Below are 22,890 nucleotides of genomic sequence, written 5' to 3'. Positions count from 1 at the left end.
AAGCTGGGAGAGCAAATAGCAATTATAGAGAGGGATGTGCAGCTGTGACATCGGGGTGGGACACACCGGGTGGGTGGAGGCCTGAGGGGGGGAGTCGTATGCGTGCCCTGAGATGGTGCCTGAAGTCTCCATCCCGGACAGTCAGAGCGCTTGTATTAGGCTTGGAGCCACGTGGTAACTATGGTAACTAGTGTCTGACTCATTTCCGTGTCCCCTGGCACGACCACTTAGCAGGAGGCCAACAAATATTAAAAGTGTCAGTAGATAAACACCAATTAATAACTGCCACTCCTCACACTCTGTGTGCCAGGCTCAGTGCTAAACACATCACCACCTTGATTCTCATGTTAACCCCAGGCAGTAGGCATTAGAATCATCTTCCCTGTTATACAGATGAGGAAAGAGGGGATAAGAGAGCTGAAGTCACCTGCTGGGGCACAACATCTACAGTTGGCAGAACCAGAGTGGAGCCCAGGTCCCTGAGTACAAAGCCAGTCCTCTTGACCACAGGCTGTGGAGAGAGCAGGTGGGGAGGAAATGTAGGGCTGGGTGGGGAGGGGAAGTCTCTTCCTGAAGCCAAGTTGGAGGTAACCACTGGGAACGCAATGGACAGGAGGGGAGTTCCCATCACCAGGCATATGCTGGAATCGTCGTTCTCCGCCGGTATCTGGGGCCCCTCTGGAACTTGTCTCCTCATCCTAGCACTTCAGTGCCTGGGTGTCCCGGGCGTGTCCACGCCTTTCCCCATCTTAAGTCGGGGCAGACAACCGCATGGTATTTTGTGCTTGGGCACCTGGCTCTTTGGGACACTGAGAGGCGATGTGGTCAAATCCTTCCTTGTTTTATCACGGGAGGCAGTGTTTCTCCTAGGGTTCGGGCCAAGGTCTTTCCAGAAGGAAAGCTATCAATAACATGCCTGTCTGAAATACTGATGGATGTTTTTATTCAACTTTGATGTAGTATATTTTATAGTCAATATTTTCAGCGGCAAATATCCAACAAAATTTAGCCAGACTGAGATTGCTACCTACAGACTTAATACCTGTCAGCTGGCAACCATTTCCTGAATTACAGGAACGAAAATCCAGCAATTCACTTTTTCTCAACCAAAAAATACAATAATGGGAGTAAAATAATTACCATTTTCCTTTTCACTGAGTTCATATGAGGGCATTCGGACTTTGCCAAAAGTATTTTCTTTGTCCACAGGTCTTCCCTGCCTTTGACAAATATCCCTCCCCAACCCCAAATGTTTTTCAGTTGTTATTTTCATTAAAACTGTTAGCTTAACTTTAGTTTTATTTTATTTTCATTAAATAAAGTAGTCCTAAATACTCAGAGGAAAAGAATATACAAATCAATTTTCTCTGCAAAGTAAAGGAGCTGTTACAGTGGAGGATTACTGGACTGAATGTCAATGTTATGACATAGTATAAGTGTGTTTCATGTTTGGTAATTGCAATCATTGTTGCTTTTGTTGTGGTCATCCATGTACAATGCTTGGTGTCAGTCTATCTATCTCTTGTAAAAATAAAATACAGTGTGTGTGTGTGGAAAAAAAAAATAAAATAAAATAAAGTGATCAATCACAAAAAAAAAAAAAAAAAAAAAAAAAAAAAATAAAGTAGTCCTAAATAAAGATAGTTTTATTTTAGTTTCAGTAAAACTTTTCATTTAGTTCATTAGAACATTTAATTAACAAAGTCCTTTCCCCAGTGGGAGAAAAAAGTTAAAATGATAATTAAATCTCCAAAAATGTAACAAGGAAATGATAACCTGGAGCAGTCCTCGTACAGGTAGGTCTAGGATATAATGTGGATTTTCCTCCTCTTGTCAGAGTTGGCAGCAGAATACCAAGGTGAAGTGTTGAATTTTTCTATTTGCATCAGCTCTGTGGCAAAGGGCTCTCTGGTCTGTTCTGGGCAGCAGCTTCCTATTTTAGAGGGCTGGAGAGAAAATGATTTTGATACAAATACATCTCTGCATTTCAATTTCAGAGCTTGCATCCTATCCTGTCCCTACTTTGAAATGTATTTGGCTCAAGAAGATGCCACCAAAATGAGTTACGTTGATTTATCTTTCTGGATGAAGGTGTTTCTAACTGAGCAATTATATATTTGCCTAAACATTCACCTCATTTCCATCCAGAGCTTCTTCTACTTTGCTTGCAAAATGGAAAATACAAAATTAGTTATCTCAGCTCCAAGAACAGAGGATGTGTTTAAATTACATACAAGATCCTTTAGGCCAAAGCATCTAGAATGATGACTGCAAAAGTAAACCAGCCAGAGGAAAGAGTTAGCACTGGATCATTTGCTATCTCAGGGGGAATTTTATTCTCTTTCCTCTTTCTATTACAACCTTCCTCTTGAAAATGAGTCTACTGAATCTTAATGTTCAGTCTATCCTCATTCTGATTGTGTGACTTTCTCACAATAAAAAAAATTAACAAATGGGAGTCAAGTATATACTCCTGTTTCTTAATATTATAGGAACTGAAAATAGTACAGGGTGATTCAGTACTTAAAACCTTTTAAATTACACCCAGAAACACAAATAGGGCAAAGCAAAATTGGTTTGGGAGACAATATAAAATCTCCATTTCATAGTTACCACGCACTTGGTAAATTGTTCCATAATACTAGCAAAATTAGATTTCACCACTTCAACTCAGGAAAGTAGTGGTAGTCAATATTCTCTGGCTCTTGAAAGTTGGGATGGTAATAAAGCACAATTTGACATTTTGCAATTACTGCTTCAAGATATTGAATACAAATTTAACATCAGCTGTCTTCTTCAGGTGATGACACTTACCAAAGAGTTAAGCCTGCAATGCATTTAGATGATATGACATTCAGGAATTTATTTACAGTACTATTTCCTCAGTTATCCGTGTTAGGCAATACTTACTGACTTTCTACTGTAGTAATTGACTATTAGCTCTTTTACCATCACTAGCAATTCACCACCTCCAGTTGTCCCAATAGAATTGTTTCACACTTCCTGGTAAATATCATAAATTTAAAATGCCTAAATTGTGATCATCTGCATTGCTTACTACTGCACCAAGTAATGACATGATGACTGTTTACTCTCTTATATAGAGTTCTGTCTTCCTTGGAGTTGATAATTTGCATAATTTTCTATTATTCTATTGCCAATTCACTCCTAAACTCACCTAAAGGTGTGTCATATTAAAAAAAAATACGCATACACATTGGATAATTGTCTTAGTCAGTTTGAGCTGCTATAACAAAGTATCAGAGACTGGTGGCTTGTAAACAACAGAAATTTATTTCTCATAGTTCTGGAGGCTGGAAGTCTGAGACAGGTGTCAGGATGATCCAGTTCTGGTGAAGGTCTTCTTTCAAGTTACAGACTGCCGACTTCTCATGGTGTCCTCACATGGCAGAGAGAGGGTGAAAGAGCTCCTTTGGGGTCCCTTTTATAAGGGCACTAATCCCATTCATGAGGGCTCCATCCTCATGACCCAAACAGCTCCCGAAGACCCCCACCTCCTAACGCCATCGCATTGGAGACTAGGACTTCAACATATGACATTTGGGGGAGGGGACAAAAACATTCAGTCCCTAAGAAAAATCTGTCAGTCTCAGTTTTTGCTGGGGACCTTTTTCCACAACTCTCTATGTTCTTGTCCCAACGTCCATGGATTGTTCTCTAGAACTCTGTCCAGTTGTTCCTAGACTGCCCTTCACCTTCCCCTCGACTGGAATTTCTGCTTCCAATGTTTTCTTTGGTTTGCTCTCTCATTTTGTGAAAGCACATTCTCTAGCAGCTTTCTAAAGAAATGTGCACTTTAGGTAAATCTTTGAATCCTTACACATCAAAAAAAGTTTTTATTCTACATTCAACCTTGAGTCAGTGTAGAATTATAGGCTGAAAATAATCTTCCCTCATCATCTTTTAAAAGAATTTCTCACCATTGTCTAGCACCCAGTATTGCAACTGGAAAGTCTGATAACATTCTGACTCCTGCTTCTTTGCATACAGACTGTTATTTTTCCTCCCTGGATGTTTTTAGGGTTTTCTTTTTATTCTAGTATTCAGAAATATCATCATGATGAGCCTTGTTATGGGTGTTGTGCTGTCCATAGGCCTGGACACTCAACAAACCTTTGCAGTCAGGAGACCCAAATTTAGTTCTGAGAAATTTTCTTGTGTTATTTCCATAATGATTTCTTCCTGTCTGTTTTCTCTGAGATCACTCTTAATAGAACTCCAATTGCATAGACCCTCACAGATATATCCTCTCGTTGCATTTCCCCTCTCTTCATTCATATTTTGGTTTTATTTTCCTAGGTGACTTCTGGGTTATTCTTTAAAACTATCTTCAAACCCTTCTCATATTTTTAAAAAATTTAGGTTAATGTATTTGTATTTTTAAGAGTTTTATCTCATTTTCTATTTGTTATTTTCTAAAAGCAATTTATTCTTGTTTTATCGGTAGGATAGCTTCTTCATCTCCCTGAGGACAGTAAAGTAATAACTATTAAAAAAAAACAAACAACTTTCCTAAATCAAGTATACTTCAACTAAATTTTTTTTCTCTTGTTTCTGCTTCATCTCTGTTTCCTTCCACCTTTATTTTTCTCAGATTGTTTTCTTTCATCTTTCATTTTTCTCAAATTGCTATTTTCCCACCTTTTCTTAAGGGATAAGCTCTAAAAATACTCACTTAGATCTCTGTTTGCCTTAGATTGGGGGCAGAGGGCTGATTAATTTGTAGGTTCCAATGTGGGTGATCAGTCCGCTATCCCTGGGGGAACTCAGAATGGTGGTATGTTAAAGTGTTTTCTCTGGGACCAGTAAGTGTTTTCTTAAATTAATATGCCAATCTCCAGCTTAGGAAAGTATATGTTTTGATTTAGGGTCAGGGGAGCAGAATTTGGCAGGCAGGCTGGGAATTCCAATGTTCAGAATGCAGACCTTGACTTAACTTACTCCATCCTATTTGTATCCCCATGCTTCCTTCCTTCCCTCCTGATGTGCCTGAGCTTGGAGATTTCTGGATACATTTCTCCAAATACTAAGCAGTCCATTTTCTATAGAAGGAAGACAGGTGGAGCTAGTTTGTGGCTGTGTGGGATGACAGAGAGGAGTTTGTGGTGGGAGGTGTGGGGACAACTGCACTGTGCAAAGACAACCAACCACCCTCTTTTGGATCCACATCCTCCCTCTGTTTCCCATAGTCTGTGGTGCCAAGCTTGAGCTTCTTGAGGTTCTGTAGGACGATCTGACTCTCTTATCATGAGCATCCTTCCCTCTCTGTACGGTTTCCCTGAAACATACACACACAGGTGGTAACTTCCTGCCCTCTGCTGTCATTATTTCATCTGCGTTCTGTCTTCCAAAAACACACTGAAATCTTTCAAAAGCTATTTCCTCTTTCCCAGTCTCTCAGAACTTGTGGTTTACTGCCAGCAATTTAGTGAGTTTAGTGGGATTTAGTGAGAGGAGATAAACACGGGAAGTTTATGTAGCATGTTAAAAAAAAAGTCCCTTTAGTTTTCTAAATCAAATTAACATTGACTCTAAGGTATCCATGGTGGTGAGATAAGTGATCTCGGTTTGTGTTAAGATCATTCCCTTCCCCAGGGCTTAACAGGGTCTCAGGGACTTGACGCCTGGAAAATAGAAGACAGCCTGTAGATTTCTGTCCCTTGTGGTCACCACCAGGATTTGCTTCTTTCACAGCAACATCACAATGTGCAATTGCTTTATTTACTTTTTGATTATGACAGCTTTTACTTTTCACTGTTTTCCTCACTAAACTGAATATTCCAGTAGGTCAGGGATGATGTCTGCCTTGTTTACTGTTTTGTTCTCAGCTCCTCACACTATGCCTGTCACATACATGAAATCAATATCTGTTTGTTCAATGAATGAATAAATAAATGAATGTTTTTAAACAAGACTTCCAGGTGATTCTGATGCAATTGTCCACTGACCACACTTTGATAGATGCTACAGTGTATTTGCTTTGCCTCTTTTTGAAATCAGTAGTCCTCAATTAAATTCAGTTTGAGTCCATTCAATTCAACCCACCTGAGAGCAGCATTGCAGGGCAGGAGCTACAACCCTGTTGACCTCCTAAGAAGAAGGGTCTTGTCTCCCCCAATAGACTCACCCATGCAACAGTCAGAGCACAAACACACACCCTCCAACCCCGATGCACCAGCAAAACAGGTGTACAATGGTGTGAATATTTGTGGTTTCTGGCCTCTTGGCATCTTCCTCCTTCCCAATGGTGCCATGGATTTGTTTTGGAGGAGGAAGGCTTTCCCCTCCACACTCATGTAGACCTACTTTGGTGGGCCCATCACGTGCTGTCTGTCTAAGCCTGGAACAGCCTCCTTATCTACACTTGGCTTCTTGGACTCCTTTCCCAGCCTCCACATCTTGAGCTAAGTGATGCCAGGACAGGCAGAGCCAGCCAAGAGCTTCCATTTCAGCGCTGGCATCCAGGGCAGATGGTCAAGGAGTTCTTCCTGCCCTAACACCCCAGACCCTCTGCCTGCCATCTTGTCACTGTGCCTTCTCCCAAGTCTGTGCTCTGGTTTCCCGTAATCCTGCCTTCTCTTTCTCTCTGGTGTGGACTTCTAGCTAGGTTCTCAGTATCCTTCTGCTTAAAGAACAACTGATTTAATTGGGTGTGACAGTATATGCTCCAAAAAGTGATATTTCCCTACTTCCCTTGCCATGTGCCACAGTTCTAACCAATGAGATGTGAGTAGAAGTTGTACGTAGATTTATTACTAAAGTTTATTGAAAGAATAAATACTCTCTTGAGTATTCATATCTCTGCCTCATTAAGGAAAGGCCCCGGGGCGAGGACAGATGCCATTCCTCCCCTTAGCCCTGGCCACATGAGCATATGTCTCATCATGAGAAAATGGACAGATGCAAAGATATTAACTTATGCAACAGATGATCTGATTCATCACATTACAAAGTCTTTCATTTTACCCAAAATACTACTCATTTGGTTTCTTTGAATATCATGTCTCCCTCCCTCCCTCAGTTACATTTAAAATAAAATTTCAGAAGTTTTTATTTCAGTGCCACATAGTGGTTCAAATCTTGAGCTCTGGACACAGGCGGAGATGGGCTTGAACCCTAGATCTGTTATTTCCTCAAGCAAATAATATAGCCATTCTGAGCTGCAGGTTCCTCACTGGGAAAATGCCATTACAAAAATGCCATTACTTCAGAGGCTCATAATGAGGATGAAATGAGATAATACTCCTGAAACTCCTGGCTTATAGAAATGGTAAATAATGTTAGCTAGCATTATAATGTTAGCTGTCAGTATTATTGATCACAAAATGCAAATTACACATTGATTCAGCCCAATGCATGCACTGAGAGATTCCTGTGTAATTTACACCAATAAGGGCAGAATTAATGGTGATTTTTCCAGCTTCTATATGCATTTTTAGAATCATACTTGGGAAATAAAAACATTGTATCACTCTTGCTTTCACACCTTATAATTCTGACTGTCCCTAAACTAATGTAATCATGTTTGTCAATAGAACTCCTAATTAATATTTCTATAGCTCCTAGGGGAGGTAGGTTTGTTTTTATTTTTACGTTGGGATACATAAAATAAAATGAACCAACTATAAGTATTCAGTTCAATGAGCATTGACAATCATATATATCCATATAACCACAATCCAAAACAAGAGGAGAGGTAGGTTTTTATTCTGTCTTGACGTTTAAATTTTATTTTGCCCTCTTCATTATGATGTTCTGAACAAGTGACAGATATTAGAAAGTGACCCAAGTAGCCAGCAGCCACCAGATAAGAAAGACTCAAGGGTGACTCCGAAAAATGGGTTTCTTTTTTTTTTTTTTTTTTTTTTTTTTTTTTAAAGATTTATTTTTTTATTGATTAATTGATTGATTGATTGATTGCTATGTTGGGTCTTCGTTTCTGTGCTAGGGCTTTCTCTAGTTGTGGCAAGCGGGGGCCACTCTTCATCACGGTGCGCGGGCCTCTCACTGTCACGGCCTCTCTTGTTGCGGAGCACAGGCTCCAGACGCGCAGGCTCAGTAATTGTGGCTCACGGGCCCAGCCGCTCTGCGGCATGTGGGATCTTCCCAGACCAGGGCTCGAACCCGTGTCCCCTGCATTAGCAGGCAGATTCTCAACCACTGCGCCACCAGGGAAGCCCAAAATGGGTTTCTTGATCCGGTTTTCTCACATTCTCGCCAGCACCTCGCTGCTCAGACCTCCCCTGACCTTGTAGCTTCAACATTTCTCTCTGCCTGTGTTGCTTCCTCTCAGCCTAGAAATGCTTTGAAACTCTTATTCCAAGTAAATCCTCTCTTGAGCCGTGTCTGCTGCAATTACCGCCCCATCTCTCTCTCAACTTCCCCAAAGAGAAGTCTTTGCTTCTTCAGCCTCCACGGTGGTCTGACTGCTACTCCCATAACATGGTTCTCAATAAAAGTTGGCTCCTGTGACCCCTCCCGCCCCCACCCAGGGGAGAACTTGTCCCTGACTGAGATTTCCAAACATCCACTGCTAGGGACCAGCACAAGTCCAGGTACAGTGGACGGACAGGGAAAATACCAAGGGTACCGGGGAGCATATATATTCTCATCACTGGTCTAAATAGCTTGAAATGTGGAAAAACGCCACTGGACTGGACCTTTGTTTGTTGTTGTTTTGTTTTTGCTCCTTCGACCCAACCAGCATGATGTCGTGGGAGTCCCACTCAGCGACATAGCAGCTGCTACAGGACGCTTCCGCCACCAGGGAGCTGCTGGGGCCCTCGCTGACCCAGGCGCCACCATCAGAGTCATTCTACAGCCTGTGCAGCAGCCTGCGGTCGTCCCAAGCTACCGGTGCGGGAGGAGTCGCTATCTCCTGGCTGAGGTTTCTGGTGAAATGGAAGAAGGACCTGGGGTTAATTGTGAGGGAGAACTCTGATCTGGGCTTTGCCTGGACTGGCCTGATTCGCCAGTGATTCAGGCAGCCTCTCCTCTCCGTTCCTCTCTGCAGAGAACATGACCTGCTGCCGGAGGCTGGGATGGTCACTGCAGGGTCAGCGGGAGGGAGGATGAGGCCCTGGCTGGCTTGCTCAGGTCACAGACCAGCCTCGCTGTGGCCGCCCGGTGCGGACTCTTCCCACTTGCCGTATATACAGGCTGGATACAGATACGAAATGTTAAGAGTGAACACATAAAATTAGACCGAAAAATTAGAAAGAAAAAAATAAGTGAAATTTTTTTTAACATCTTTATTGGAGTATAATTGCTTTACGATGGTGTGTTAGTTTCTGCTTTATAACAGACTGAATCAGCTATACGTATACATATATCCCCATATCCCCTCCCTCTTGCGTCTCCCTCCCATCCTCCCTATCCCACCCCTCTAGGTGGTCACAAAGCACCGAGCTGATCTCCCTGTGCTATGCGGCTGCTTCCCACTAGCTAGCTATTTTACATTTGGTAGTGTATATATGTCCATGCTACTCTCTCACTTCGTCCCAGAAATTTTATAAAGAAATTAATTAGATAACAAAATAAAAGTTAAGACTAAGGAGATCAAATGGTGGGAAAATTAAAATTACGCTTTGTGCTGAACATTATGGGATGGGTGGGTTAAGTACATAGAATGAGCCTGACTCTGCTTTCAAAGTCCAGCTCTACAGGAATTCTCGTTTCCTTTATTGACTCTAACTCAACCTAAATTTTGGATTCAAGTCCCTCAGTTGTTTTGAAGACTCCGCCCACTCTGCCCCCTGGTCATGGTGAAGCTCCCGGCTCGTCTTCAGTGCCATGGCTGGCGAGGTGACGGGAGGGTGACGGCTGTAATTACAATTGTCTTTTCACACCGGCGACCACTGAGCATCCTCTACCCTGAACACCGGCCCCCTCAGGTGAGAGGCTCCTGACTGGCCTGGGTCCACCCAGGGATGAGGTCTCTTTGCTGATGCTGGGAGCCTGTCTCCAGATTCTGTCTTTTTGAACACATCGTAAGACCATTCCCTCTCGGCTCTGGCCACCTCCTCAGGCTCTGCTCCCACAGGTCCCACAGGCCTCTTAATATCCACCCCTTCTTCTCTCTGTTGTTCTCTCCCTGACTCTCCTTTCACCTGATGTGTCCCTCTGCCTCATCTCACTTATCACCTTCAGTGGGCTGAGATTTTCAGAAACAAATTCCAGACAGGAGATTTTTGATGGCAACTTCTTTCTCTCTGGCTGTAGACTCTTACTGGGATGAAACACAGAGCTTTCTTTCTGCTTTAAGGTGGGATGGGACCAGGGTAGGGAGGAAAGGATGGGGAAGTGTAGGGAGGAGAAACAGAAATTAATCTCTTAAGATATCATCCAGCTTTGTACATTACGTTAAAGTTAATGACATGGAGAGATACTCAAGATTTATAAACTGTAAAGAACAAGGTTAAATGAGCATGTGTCCTATGAGAGCATTTCTGAAATATATAAACATATGCACATAGAGAAAAGACAGGATATAAATATAATGTTTATATAAAATATAAATATACAGAGAAAAGACAGAAATGAAATCCAGCTGTGTTTTCTATAGGGAGCAGCCTAGCAGATTCTTCTTCCTTTTTGACTTTTCTGTATTTTTTTAAACTTTTCCATGGTGAGCTTCCTTTAGTTCTAAGATAAAACAGAAGAAATAAGACCAGATAAACATATATATTAGCCATAAGAAGAGAAGATAGCCTTATAATACCTACTCTTTCTTTTCTGTGTCTCCCACACATCTTTTCAGGAGAGGATTCAGGGAGCTAGGCTAATGTCCTGCAGGGCGGCTGCTTCCGGTGGATTAATGTCCTTTGCTTCGGGGACTCTGCATTTCTGCTGGTGAAGGAAAGGACCCACTGAGTCTCTGGCAGCGACATCAGGCCCGTCTTACTACCCAGGTCTAATATGCCGTTCTGTGCTTCCCGCCTGCTTTAGGAAGAACTCACGCCCCACTACACACGCTGCAGGCTGGGTGGGGTGGGGATGGGAAGCCAACCTCCCTCAGTGGTGAGGACCCACGCCGAATCCACTACTGAATCAGTGTAAAAATACACACATGGCAGCCAGCATTTGGCTCCAAGTGTGTTTAGTATCCGCCTGTGGGCACGCTGTACTTTTAGGGCAGTGGGATTGCTTGGGACTTAGAGCAGGAAGCCTGCCATGCAGCTGCTCCCAGCTTTACCTGGTGACCTCAGAAAGCCCTGCAGCGAAGCACCAGCTCCCACCTGGTGAAAATCCTCTTGCAGCTAAAAGCTAAGTGGCCTCCAGCAGACAGTGATGGAAATAACAGGCAACTCACACTTAACGCTGCGCCTTGGAGCAGAAGCCGCTAATGAGTCTAATCCATCCACATTTCAGACGCCTCAGCTGGCTGCATCTCTCCCTCAGAAAGGCAGAGGCACACAATCCCCCTCTTTGGAGGTCCATTCATTTACCAGCGATTCCATCAAACCCAGCTCCCCAGATTACATTTTAAATGATGGAGTGTTCCAGGATGCTCTCTGCAAACCAAACCAGGCTTTGTAAATGTGAAGGATGATTGTTACTGGCATCCATAGCTCCGAGGGCACATTCCCAAGTTGTAAGATGCTCTGTGTTTCAGGCGGACTTTGTGCTCCTCCACTGCAGCTGGACTTCTGACTGCAGGCAGCATGGTTGATGGAAAGCTCTGATGAGAAGTAATTTCTTCAAGAAGTACTAGGACCCCTCCTTCCTCCAGCTTGGACTAAAGTGCAAAAAAGCAGCAGCTCACTTACAGTTTTCTTGTTTTCTGGGGTTTTTTTTTTTTCTGTAGTTTGGCATTTTTGTGAGCTCTCAAAATTGATTTCCTTTCACCCTAAACACTGTTGCTTCCCTGACAGTCAATTTCAAGTAGATACCTGTCTGTTCATCATGTGATATGACTGTCCACTGCATATCAGCAATGGCTTGGAGCCTGGGGGTCATTGAAGCTTTAAGACCATCTGGAGGAGCTTCCTGGATTGTTGGTTGTTCCAAAGTCTCCTCACACCACTTGGTTGAAAATACAGTAAAGGAAATGAAAATTAACCCCATGTTAGGACAGCTGGTTTCTGGGAATTCAGTTTGTTGAAAAGAAAGAAGTAGATTGATGACTGATTCCTCAGCCATCCAAGGAATTTAAAAATTATTTCTGGAATGTCTAAGGCTGAAAGTTTTTGCAGATTCCAAAAGCAGGTTCTGACAGTGAACTCCACCTTACCTGCCACCCAGAGTACATGCTAGATTATCATGGTGTCTGTAGTTCCATCAGATGGTCGGGATGTGTCCTTCTGCCCTACTTGTTGTTGACCGGACCCTCTGGGGCAGCTAGAATATGTGGGAATAAATTGAGGGTGGACATTTTCATTACAGTCCCACTGCCTCTGGTTATAGGTGAAGCATTCAGTGCCCACAGTGTCAAGAAGATAGGCCCCATCATGGGCAAATTTGTGTCAAATTCCAGGTTCTCACATCCTTCACATAACCTCCCGACACACATTTAGCATCTTCTCTTGAGTGCCCTCGTATCTGTACCAGCCAGCCCAATTTGATCTTCCAAGTTCCAAATTACAGATGCTTAGCCTACACCCATCACAATTACATAGCCAATTAAAACAATTTTTTTTCCAAGCATAGCTTTGAGTCCATTAGAGCACCATTATGATTCTGCTTGTGACTTCAACCAACTCATAGTACAGAGCAAGCCATTTTCCACAAAGTCGCACCTCCTAAAATCAGAGGGAACTTGATGACACACAGCTCTCTGGGGAGGCCTAACCCATCATCTCACCAATGCTCTAGGCTATGGGTAGCAGATGGGCCCACTGGGCCAAAGATAAGGCCATTTCAGAATACCATGGTTGTGATCAACATCCCCTCCTGGGTGAGAAGCGTCAAATCAAGCCCATCACTTAGTCTAATTAAGGGAGTAGAAAGCAGTGGGGAAGAGAACACATTAAAATACAACTGGACATTAGTGATGAGCTTGTAAGATCAAGAAGCCTAGGAATATAATAAGAGAGCTCTGGAAGTGCCAGGCTGTTGGGACACTTGCTGTTTTGTAGACTGATTATCAAGAGGCCTTAAGGATGCAAAATGCTTACCAAGCAACTTCTGGAATTGCAAAACACACTTCCTGCTCATAACTCTGCTAAGGGGATTTTTTTCCACCAACAAAAGGTAATTAAATTATTTTTTCCATTTGGCATAGGAAAAAGAGAGTGGGAAACAATTAGGATCTAACCTCATAGAGTCTGCAAATATTTCATGAAGTTATTTCTATTTTGCATAGTTTATGATTGAAGAAAATATGTATGTGCTCTTAATTTGTCTAGCAAGGAAATAAATCCAGTGGAGAAGTTTTCGGTTTTTTTTTTTTTTCTGGTTTGGTTTTTTTTTTTGGCCACACCCCACGGCTGGCGGGATCTTAGTTCCCCAGCCAGGGATCAAACCTGTGCCCCCTGCAGTGGAAGCTCGGAGTCCCAACCACTGGACCGCCAGGGAAGTCCCAGAAGTTTTTAAAACTGGCTGAGTTCAACTTCCAGAGGATGGTTTTAACAAAGCAGTGTAATCGTCATCATCATCACCATCGTCATCATAATTTTCCCTTGAGTACCTCAAAGATCCATGCCAAAATGAGCTAATACATGTGGAAGGCTGTATTAAGCTCTAAAATACCATTTACACGCAAAAGCTTATTATTATTATGCCACAGAGTCAGGCCCGCTTCTTCAGCATGCTTCTGTGCGTGCTAAGACACTAACAAAAGATTTTTTGTTGGTTTTCAAGAAAATACACTGGTGTTTCCACACAAAGAGGTTACACGTGAGTGTGGATTTCCTGAACACAGAGCCTTATTCTTCTGACATGACGCTGGTGGTTGGTTCCCAGTCCTTCCCACACAGGTAGGAAATCACAAGAGCACTGTCTTCTGTATTTATTTGCGTTTAATGAGCAGCTGACACGTTCCATTCAAGCAGTGGTTTTCAACTGGGGGCAAATTTGCCCCCAGGGACAGTTGGCAATGTCTGGAGACCTTTCTGGTGGGCGGGTGCTCCTGGCCTCTAGTGTGTAGAGACCATGGATGTAGCTAAACATCCGACGATGCGCAGATGCGTGGGACACCTCCGCACAGCAAAGGATGATCCACTCAACGTGCCACCTGTGCTGAGGTGGAAAACTCCTGCTTTAAGACAGGAAGCTTTCTGCCCAGACAGTCCCTGGCCTCACAGGAAGCAGAGCAGGGGAGAATCAAGCCTCCCCCGAGAGCAGCCGGCTTGCTGTGCTGGGACAGAGTTAAGAGCAAAGAACTGTGTTGTGGGAAAACAAACATGAAGGTCGATGAGAGCCTTGAGCTGACTGGTGTGATAAGCCAGCCCGCAGGGAATGAGAGACACAGAGATTGCTTAAAAGAGATGCCGACTCCGGAGTATCGAATCTGAACTAGAGGCTTGTGGTGGGCAAGAAGGCAGCCCACCCTCTGTTCCAGAAGAGACAGGATTCCTTGGCCTGGGCGCATAATCCTTAGCATGTGGCACGAAAAGGAAGGTGGTGAGAGGTCAAAAATCTGAAACGGGGGCAGAGAGTGTTCCCTTTTAATGAGAACTTGCTGAATTAGCAGGAAGGAGAAAAGACTATTGCAAAAGGCAAAGAAGAGTTGGTAAGCATCAGCTTAGCAAATGCTGTGTTTTACAGCTGAAAACATTCCTCCGAGGAGAAGCTGCAAAGTTCCTTTCATGGGAGAAGCTGTAGACACTTCTCAGAGGCTGTGGAACTTCAGCTGAATCTTGGAATGAAAGTCGTCCCTAGCAGGGAGGACTCTGAATGCACTTTCCCATCACTGATCTGCTGAAAAGTCTGTTGATTTTTTGAGCCCCAATATCCTTTATCAGCTGGGATTATGGTACTAAATCTGATTCAGAAAACTTGTTGTGAGCCTCAACCTTAAGCAAGGAAGTTGTGAAGGATGCATAATTGAGCAAGACCCTGTCCCTACCCTTAAGCGGCTCAAGTCGACATGATCTGGAAGCTTCCAGCTCTTGAAAGTCCTTGAAGAAGTAGAACTTTGTTTATGATTCCATGGTAGAAACACTCTAGGCAATTTAGCATTCGTTAGGTCAGATTTTTATCCTTAGGAAATTGGAAATCTGGGACTTGCAAAAGGGGGAAAGAAATGGCATCAAAACCCAACAGTAGCCGAGAGTGAAATGACAAATGTCCACCAGCAGAAAGCAAAGAACAGGCTGATCTTGTTGCATGAGTGATGTGCATGGGATCTGCAGACCGGTCCCGTTGCCAGCAGCTCAGACATTCAAGGCCCTGGGGCCCGGGAGCCCATCAGTGAAATGTTTCCATAAGTTACCAGAAGGTCTGTGCAATTACCACATGGGATCAGGTGGCGGGTCCACAGTTGCACTCACCTGTCAAGGTTTAAGAGTAAGTCTGGGTACTCTTCCAACTTCACCCAAGCCTGAAAGCCAAAGACAGTAAAAAGGGAAGTGACCATTTAGTATCAGAGAGCAATGAACAAGGCTGGGAGTTCACATTTCTTTTAAAATGAAAGTGAATGCAGGAGACCATGGTCAATCCACTTTATAGCCCTCCTAACACACATAAAATTGATGAGTTTTCCTTGCTAATGAGAGACAAATTGAAGCAGTAAATTGTGACTGTTGTATAGTTTTTCAGAAGTCCCATCAGGCCCTGTGCCCACCTTTCTCTGAAGTATAAATTTCTCATTATTGCACCAAATGGTTCACACGATGCTTGCAAAGTTCCTACGAGAAATCTTTGCAAAACTGTGCCAGCTGTTTTCCAGGAAAGATGGAGCAGAACCTGCCCTTTATCTGTCTTGGATGAGGTAATAGAGTTGTCGTTTGTGTCATGCTGTCCAGTAGCACTCTGACCCTCTGTCCGTCCCCTAAAAAAATGAATGAGTCCAGTTCTGCTGGGACATGTGAAAATATTTGCCTCACTATCACAGGGCTGAAATCTGTGCAGATATCTCTAGAAATTGGATTATATTGTTTTATTAAGAAGAAATGAGCAGCAGAATAATCCTTTGGTGGTTCTCCAGGTCTCCTGGTGTCATGGAATTTCCTTCTTTTTGCTTATTTCAAGAGAAAATAAGTAAGCTCAACCCAGAGAGAGAAATTGGATCCAATTTTGTCATTTCTGATACAGTAAAATTTGAGTTGTAAATTTTGATATATCCCTGTATGACTCTTCTCCCAACTGAAGTAACACTAGATGATCTTAAGGATCATTTATGACTCTAAGATTTTACGGTTTCTCAAGGCCTGATAATTAATGTGACGCTTACACTGAAGCTTAATAGAAGTGAATACTTTAAAAAATTCCACCTACAAATAAATTATATACATATTAAAACAAGTTTATTTTTTTTAATTGGAGTATAGTTGTTTTACAATATTGTGTTAGTTTCTACTGTACAGTGAAGTGGAGTTTCCTGTGCTATATGGCAGGTTCTCGTTAGTTATCTGTTTTACATATTAGTGTATATATGTCAGTCCCAATCTCCCAATTCATCCCACCCTCCCTTTCCCCCCTTGGTGTCCATACGTTTGTTCTCTACATCTTTGTCTCTATTTCTGCCTTACAAACCAGTAATGAGATGGGAGACTTAAACCCAACCATACCAGTAATTACATTAAATGCAAATGGACTAAATATTCCAGTTAAAAAACATAAATTGTCAAATGGATTAAAAAATAAAAGACTCAGTTGTATGCTGTTAACAGTAAACACATTTCAATTACTATTAAAAAGCTGGAAAAATATATTATGCAAACACTAAACCTAGGAAATCTGGTGTGGTTATGTTAATACCAGATTAAGCAGACTTTAAGAAAAAGAGTATTAGCAAATATAAAGAGGGACAATTCTTGCTGATAAGAGGTTCAATTCATCAAGATCAAATATGGAACTTCTCAGTGAAGCAAGATGACTGAGTGTGAACTCTTCAATAAACTCCAAAGCAAAAAGCATTACAAGATACCAGGATAAATCCATATTCAATTGCTTAATCTTAGAAGTGAATTTGCACTGCCTGAACTTTTATATGGCCAGGCAAAATATTGTCTTGGTAACAAGAAAATATCTTCCAACAAAAGAATACAAATGAGCTAAAAACTGCTCTTTGCTTACTCTGAATATGTCCCATATGGCAGAGAAATAAAGAATTAAGATGAATGGACTACTGTTCATCTCAGAAAGAAGGCTTTGGAGTTACTGTGTGTATGTGTGCGTGTGCATGTGCGTGTGTGTGTGGTGCAGTCTAGAGGTGCTTAAAGAAGCAGAAGTACCAGAGAGAAACGATTCCCTGTCCCTGACTCAAACGGGAGGTGAGGATTTCCCTGGTGGTCCAGGGGTTAAGACTCCGTGCTTCCATTGCAGGGGGCATGGGTTCGATCCCTGGACAGGGAAGTTCCTCATGCCACACTGTGTAGCCAAAAAGAAAAACAAAAACAAAAGCATGGGAGGTGTGAATAAGGGAATTGGCTCAAGTCCAATATTTTCCAGCCTAATGGACAAGATTTTCTGGATAAACACTTAAATCCACAAAGGAAATGAATAAAGTTCTGTAAAACAACAACAGCCCAGAATAGGTAACATAGAAAGGATGCAGGCTGGGGCAGATTCTAACAGACCCGCACAGAAATGCAGGGGAAACGAAAGCTCAGTGACAGAGAACACAGAAGCAGCAGGGAGAGATGTAACCCAAGCTAAGGACCAAGAGGAGAAACAAAGTGAAAGTGTCAGAAAATGGAAGAGGCTCTACGAGAGAAAAGGCTGGTGGTCAAGTTGGGCAGGGGAGTATGTGAGCACAGTGAGACCACACTTACAGGAGACCAGGAAGCTTGCACCAGCTCAGAACTGATGAGGAGAATAAGGGGCTGAGATGACCCTGTGGAAAAGAAAACCCAGACTGAGGCATATAAGTAAAGCCCTGGTTTCTCACCAGGTGTTGGTTTCCTGTGGCTATTGTAACAAAAGACCACAAACAGGTACGCTTAACAACAACGGAAATTTATTGTCTCAGTTCCAGAGGTGAGAAGCCCCAAATCAAGGTGTCGGTAAGGTTGGTTCCTTCTGGAAGGAGACTCCATTGCACAGCTCTCTCCTAACTTCCGGCGGCGGTCAGCAAGCCCTGGCTTTCCTTGGCTTGCAGATGCGTCACTCCAATCTCCACTTTCCTTCTCCCATGACCTCCTCCTCTGTATCTCAAACCTCCCTTTCTCTTCTTCTATAAGGACACCAGTTGCTGGATTTAGGGACCACCCTAAATCTCGGATGATCTCATCTCAAGATCCTTAACGACATCTGCAAATACCCTTATTCCAAGTAAGGTCACGTTGTGAGGTTCCAGGTGGACATCAGTTTGCGGGGGACACAGTTCTACTCACTACACCAGCTGACTCCTTGGTAACAGGAATTGATCCAAATTACCTCAGACTCTAGACCAGCACTTCTCAGATTTGAATGTGTCTATAATCACCTGGGGATGTTGTTAACATGCCGATTCTGATTCAGTAGTTCTGGGCTGTAGCTGAGAATCTGCCCTTCTACAAGATTCCAAGTCATGCTGATGCTGGTGGTCTGGACCACACTGAAGAACAAAGCTTTAGTGTATATTTGGAAATGTATGCAATCAGTTGGCCGTGCTTCACCCCAATAAATCTGGTATAACCGTGAGTCATTTGGAAAGAATAAGCTGGCACTTTTTTTCTGTGAAAAGTAAGAAATAAACAGAAATCTGGGTGTGGGACAAACAGTTTTCCCTGACTGAGAAACAGCAAGTTGGGGGAAGACTGTGTGATGTATATTGTACCCCTCAATCTTCATTAAAATTGTGAGGCCGGCACAATGCATCATGCCTGTGAGGCTTTCACGGGAGTCTTGAATGCACAGAGCTTTGAGTCCAGATTTTGCTTGGGAAAGGACAAATGTCTGTGAGGGAGAAGGCTCTGAGAATTTGCAAAAGCTGGGACAGGGTAAGTATCAGGGCTCACGTGAGTTGTGAAATCGAGGGTTTAAATCAACTAAACAGAATCCCTGAGAGGTAGGGAGGCACTAGCTGATACCTGGGTAAGGACTGCTAGGTCCCACGTAATTGGTCTTCAGTGGCACAAGATTTAGGAGACTCTGCCTCTAGCTTTGTCATAGTAGAGTCTTTTTATCCATAGGTCAGAGAAAAGGGCAGCATGAAAAAAATAGATTTAAAAATAGTCACTTGAGAGAAGTGGTGGATGCGATTGGTTGGGTCTCAATATTTTGAAATCAATATCCTGTCTCAGTTACCAGGAGGGACACTGCAGCCTCCTGACCCACTTTTAGACTTGGTTTAATATGAGGAATCTTGCAAAATAAATTCCTCTTCTTAAAACAAAGGACTTTTCACAGAAAGGGCTGTGGGACAGGGAAGTGAGGGTTAATCTTTAGAAATGGTACCAGTAAATGCCCCATTTTGCTCTGACAATATTGACTTTACTGGTATCCTGCAATCCCAGAAAACAGAGATGCTTAAGAAATTCCCACTCCTTTGTGTTCTAGAACTGGCTTCCTGCCAGGAACCTTGCCTCCCCATAGGGCTTAGATAATACTCACAGATGCCCGCCTTGTTTACCTAGAACAAGACTAGACAGAGACCCTCCAAATTTCTATTCTTTGCTTCATAATTGTTAACGGAACTATCTGTGATCAATCTGAACAAAATGCTTATTAACCAAATTTTGGTTAAGATTCCCTTGGTACCCTAAGGCCCTGAATTCGGCCGCACCCTCATCCTGAGCCAGCATACCACCCTCCTTAATGGCCCGTCCTGAGGAATAGGCTGACCTCAGGGTAGAATATCCTCTGATCTAGTGACTTCACCTCTGCTCATCCCACTGCCCCACACCTGGTTCTTTCTAGACTTGCTTATTCCTCCCCATAAAAGGAAAGTCCGGTAGTGTATATATGTCCATGCCACTCTCTCACTTTGTCCCAGCTTACCCTTCCCCCTCCCCATATCCTCAAGTCCATTCTCTAGTAGGTCTGTGTCTTTATTCCCGTCTTACCACTAGGTTCTTCATGACCTTTTTTTTTTTCCCCTTAGATTCCATATATATGTGTTAGCATACTGTATTTATTTTTCTCTTTCTGACTTACTTCACTCTGTATGACAGACTCTAACTCCATCCACCTCACTACAAATAACTCAATTTCGTTTCTTTTTATGGCGGAGTAATATTCCATTGTATATATGTGCCACTGGGAAGCAGCCGCATAGCACAGGGAGATCAGCTCAGTGCTATGTGACCACCTAGAGGGGTGGGATAGGGAGGGTGGGAGGGAGGGAGATACAAGAAAGGAAGAGATATGGGGACATATGTATATGTATAACTGATTCACTTTGTTATAAAGCAGAAACTAACACACCATTGTAAAGCAATTATACTCCAATAAAGATGTTAAAAAAAAAAAAAGGAAAGTCTTTACTAGATGGCCTTTGAGATGCTTGTAGAGCTATTGCTTGTAGATCTACTCTTATCAATAGGGGTCCCCTAATGCAATAGTTTCCCTTTTCCTACAGCACTAGCCCTCTTCTCTTTGCTATAATCGTTTGAAACACAGTCTTTCCTTACCTAAGTCTGGATTTGTTTTTTGTCTAACAGCAAGAGAAATAAAGAGAAATTCGTGCCTGAGTCATTGTTTGCCTATGACTTGAGTTAGTTAAGTCAGCACAATCTCTCTCCCCCTGGGTTTCGGAAATGGTCCTTTTGTCCCACTCCTTGAGTCTTCTTAGGGTAGCAGTGGCAGAGTCAAGAGAGCATCAACCTGGAAGACCGGACCCCAGTCTCTATTCCCACATCCACCAATTACAACAGGAACCTTGTGGCTGTGGATCCCTCCTGTGGCTTCCTGGACCTCAGTGAAATAATACCTTAAAGGAAACCTTGAGTCTTTTATTTCAGGTTAACTGCTGCAACTTGGTGATTGATTAGACTTTCCAACCACTGACATGTTGAATTCTAATAGTGTTTTTGATCTTTCACCTAGGCTCTGAAGGTGCACCCAGAGCACATTGTGTGGTCCCCTGACCCTCCTGACTTTTAGAGTGAATTATTCTAGAAGAAAGGGATGAAGGAAGAGAGGGATGGAAGAAGATCAATCATTTTTTAAAAGGTATTGAAAGCACTAAATTTTAGCTATCTATGGCTCTCATACATTTTGAAAATGCAGCTTAAACAGAAATATGAGAGTGATGTTTGCTATTTGCTGATTGACAAAACATTATTTTAGGATCAAACTTCAATCCATTTTAAAAGTGGATTTTCATTTCAAAGAAAATAAATCCTGTTTCAGAATTATCAGGATCTCTCTGAAAAATACCAGAGCATAGGTATGTAAGCATTTGAATAAAAATTTAAGCTCCAAATTACACCATTGGTAATATACTCCTGCAGGCAACTGTTACTTGGTGGTAAGACATACATCAGTGCCAGGAGAATAGGAAGTGAAGAAGTGGCAAACATTTTGCAGCTTGGTGGATTAAAGAAATCTATCAGGCTGATTTAGTGCTGTTCCCCAGAGATACCTGAAGCCATAAATATTTAAACTTATTGTATTTGGCTTGAATGTGCCAGTTTTATAAGATGGTCACACACAAGATCCACTTCTTCTGCTTCCAAAACCCAAAGATGCAGAAGCAGTACTATTTCCGGAGTCTCCATGAGCTCCCTGGCAGTCCCCACTTCCTGTGTAGGTAGGTTGGGACCATGTGGCTAGTTTGGGCCCTAAGAGGGAATAGCAGGTGTCACTTCCAGTCTGAGGCATTGAACAGGAAGGATGTCTCGATGCCCTCCCTTTGATGGGCACTCTGGAAGTTCTACATGGAGGTGGATGCATCAGTGGATGAAGACCACAGAGGTAACATGCCATTTTCATTACATCGTATCAAGGGTACAGACTATCAACATGACGTCACCTTGATGTTGACCTTGATCGCCTGGCCAAGGAAAAGTTTATCAGGTTCCTCCAATGTTAAGTTACTCTTTTCGCACCTTTTCACACTCTGTGCTTTGGAAAGAAGGAATAAATTCTCTCCCATTTATTTATTTATTGAATCATTTACTTCTATCAACATGGACTTGTGGATATTTGTTTAATGCTTTGGGCTATAATCTAATACTACTTTTTTTGTTTCTCAAATTGTTCTAGCTTGGCCATGAGAGCTCTTCAGAGGCCCCTGTGGCCCTTTACACAGGAAGTAAGTCCCTTTCCTGTAAACTTTTCCCAGGAACTGGCACTGTGGGATTTGGTTCATCTTGCAGGATCTAAATAGTATTTTTTGTTTGTTTGTTTATTGAAGTATCGCAACAGATTTATTTCTCAGAAAATAAAGAGGGTTTCCAAGTAAGTAGGGCCACTGTGTACAAATTAGAGTCAGGAAAGGATGCTTCTCAATGGTTCAGCAGTTTCATAGGCCACTTAACATACAGCCTGGGTAAATAGGAGTCCCCATCTACAAAGGGTTTTTCTAAATTTATAGCTTCTAAACAGCCATGAATTTTGCTGCCAGATGGGTCATGAGAGGCAAGCTGATAAATCTTTCATCTGCAGTGGATCATGTTGCCCACATGCATGTTTATTTTCATAACCCATGTGTATTTCAGCCAGGTGCAGCTGATCCCCCCCCCCAAAAAAAAACCATGCTGGTGAGTGAGGAGGAATCACTTATATCCAGTGCTCACCTGATCTTGATAACTTCTGACTCTTTGCCTTTTCAAAGGAGTATCCAAGGTGATCCTGATTCTGCATATCATTATATATGACAAATTATTGTAAAGTTGAAGC

The 22,890-nt window shown here is 42.6% G+C and overlaps 1 protein-coding gene across 2 annotated transcripts in view; it reads left to right on the top strand.

Annotated features, from left to right (window-relative positions):
* Positions 1 to 21,153, top strand: part of PLPP4 (phospholipid phosphatase 4) — a 197,281-nt gene extending 176,128 nt beyond the window's left edge. For both annotated transcript variants that reach the window (XM_057531167.1, XM_057531165.1), the window contains one exon: positions 21,094 to 21,153. Coding sequence is in view for 1 of the 2 variants with exons in the window: in XM_057531165.1 (XP_057387148.1) it covers positions 21,094 to 21,134 (41 nt within the window). In the remaining variant the exon portion in view is untranslated. The remainder of the gene's footprint in view (positions 1 to 21,093) is intronic.
* The last annotated feature ends 1,737 nt before the right edge of the window (positions 21,154 to 22,890 follow it).

The sequence above is a fragment of the Balaenoptera acutorostrata genome, chromosome 16 (assembly GCF_949987535.1).
Source record: "Balaenoptera acutorostrata chromosome 16, mBalAcu1.1, whole genome shotgun sequence".
NCBI classification, from domain to species: domain Eukaryota; kingdom Metazoa; phylum Chordata; class Mammalia; order Artiodactyla; family Balaenopteridae; genus Balaenoptera; species Balaenoptera acutorostrata.
The sequence above is the reverse complement of the archived record's forward strand: the minus strand, read 5'-3'. Positions and strand labels throughout refer to the sequence as shown.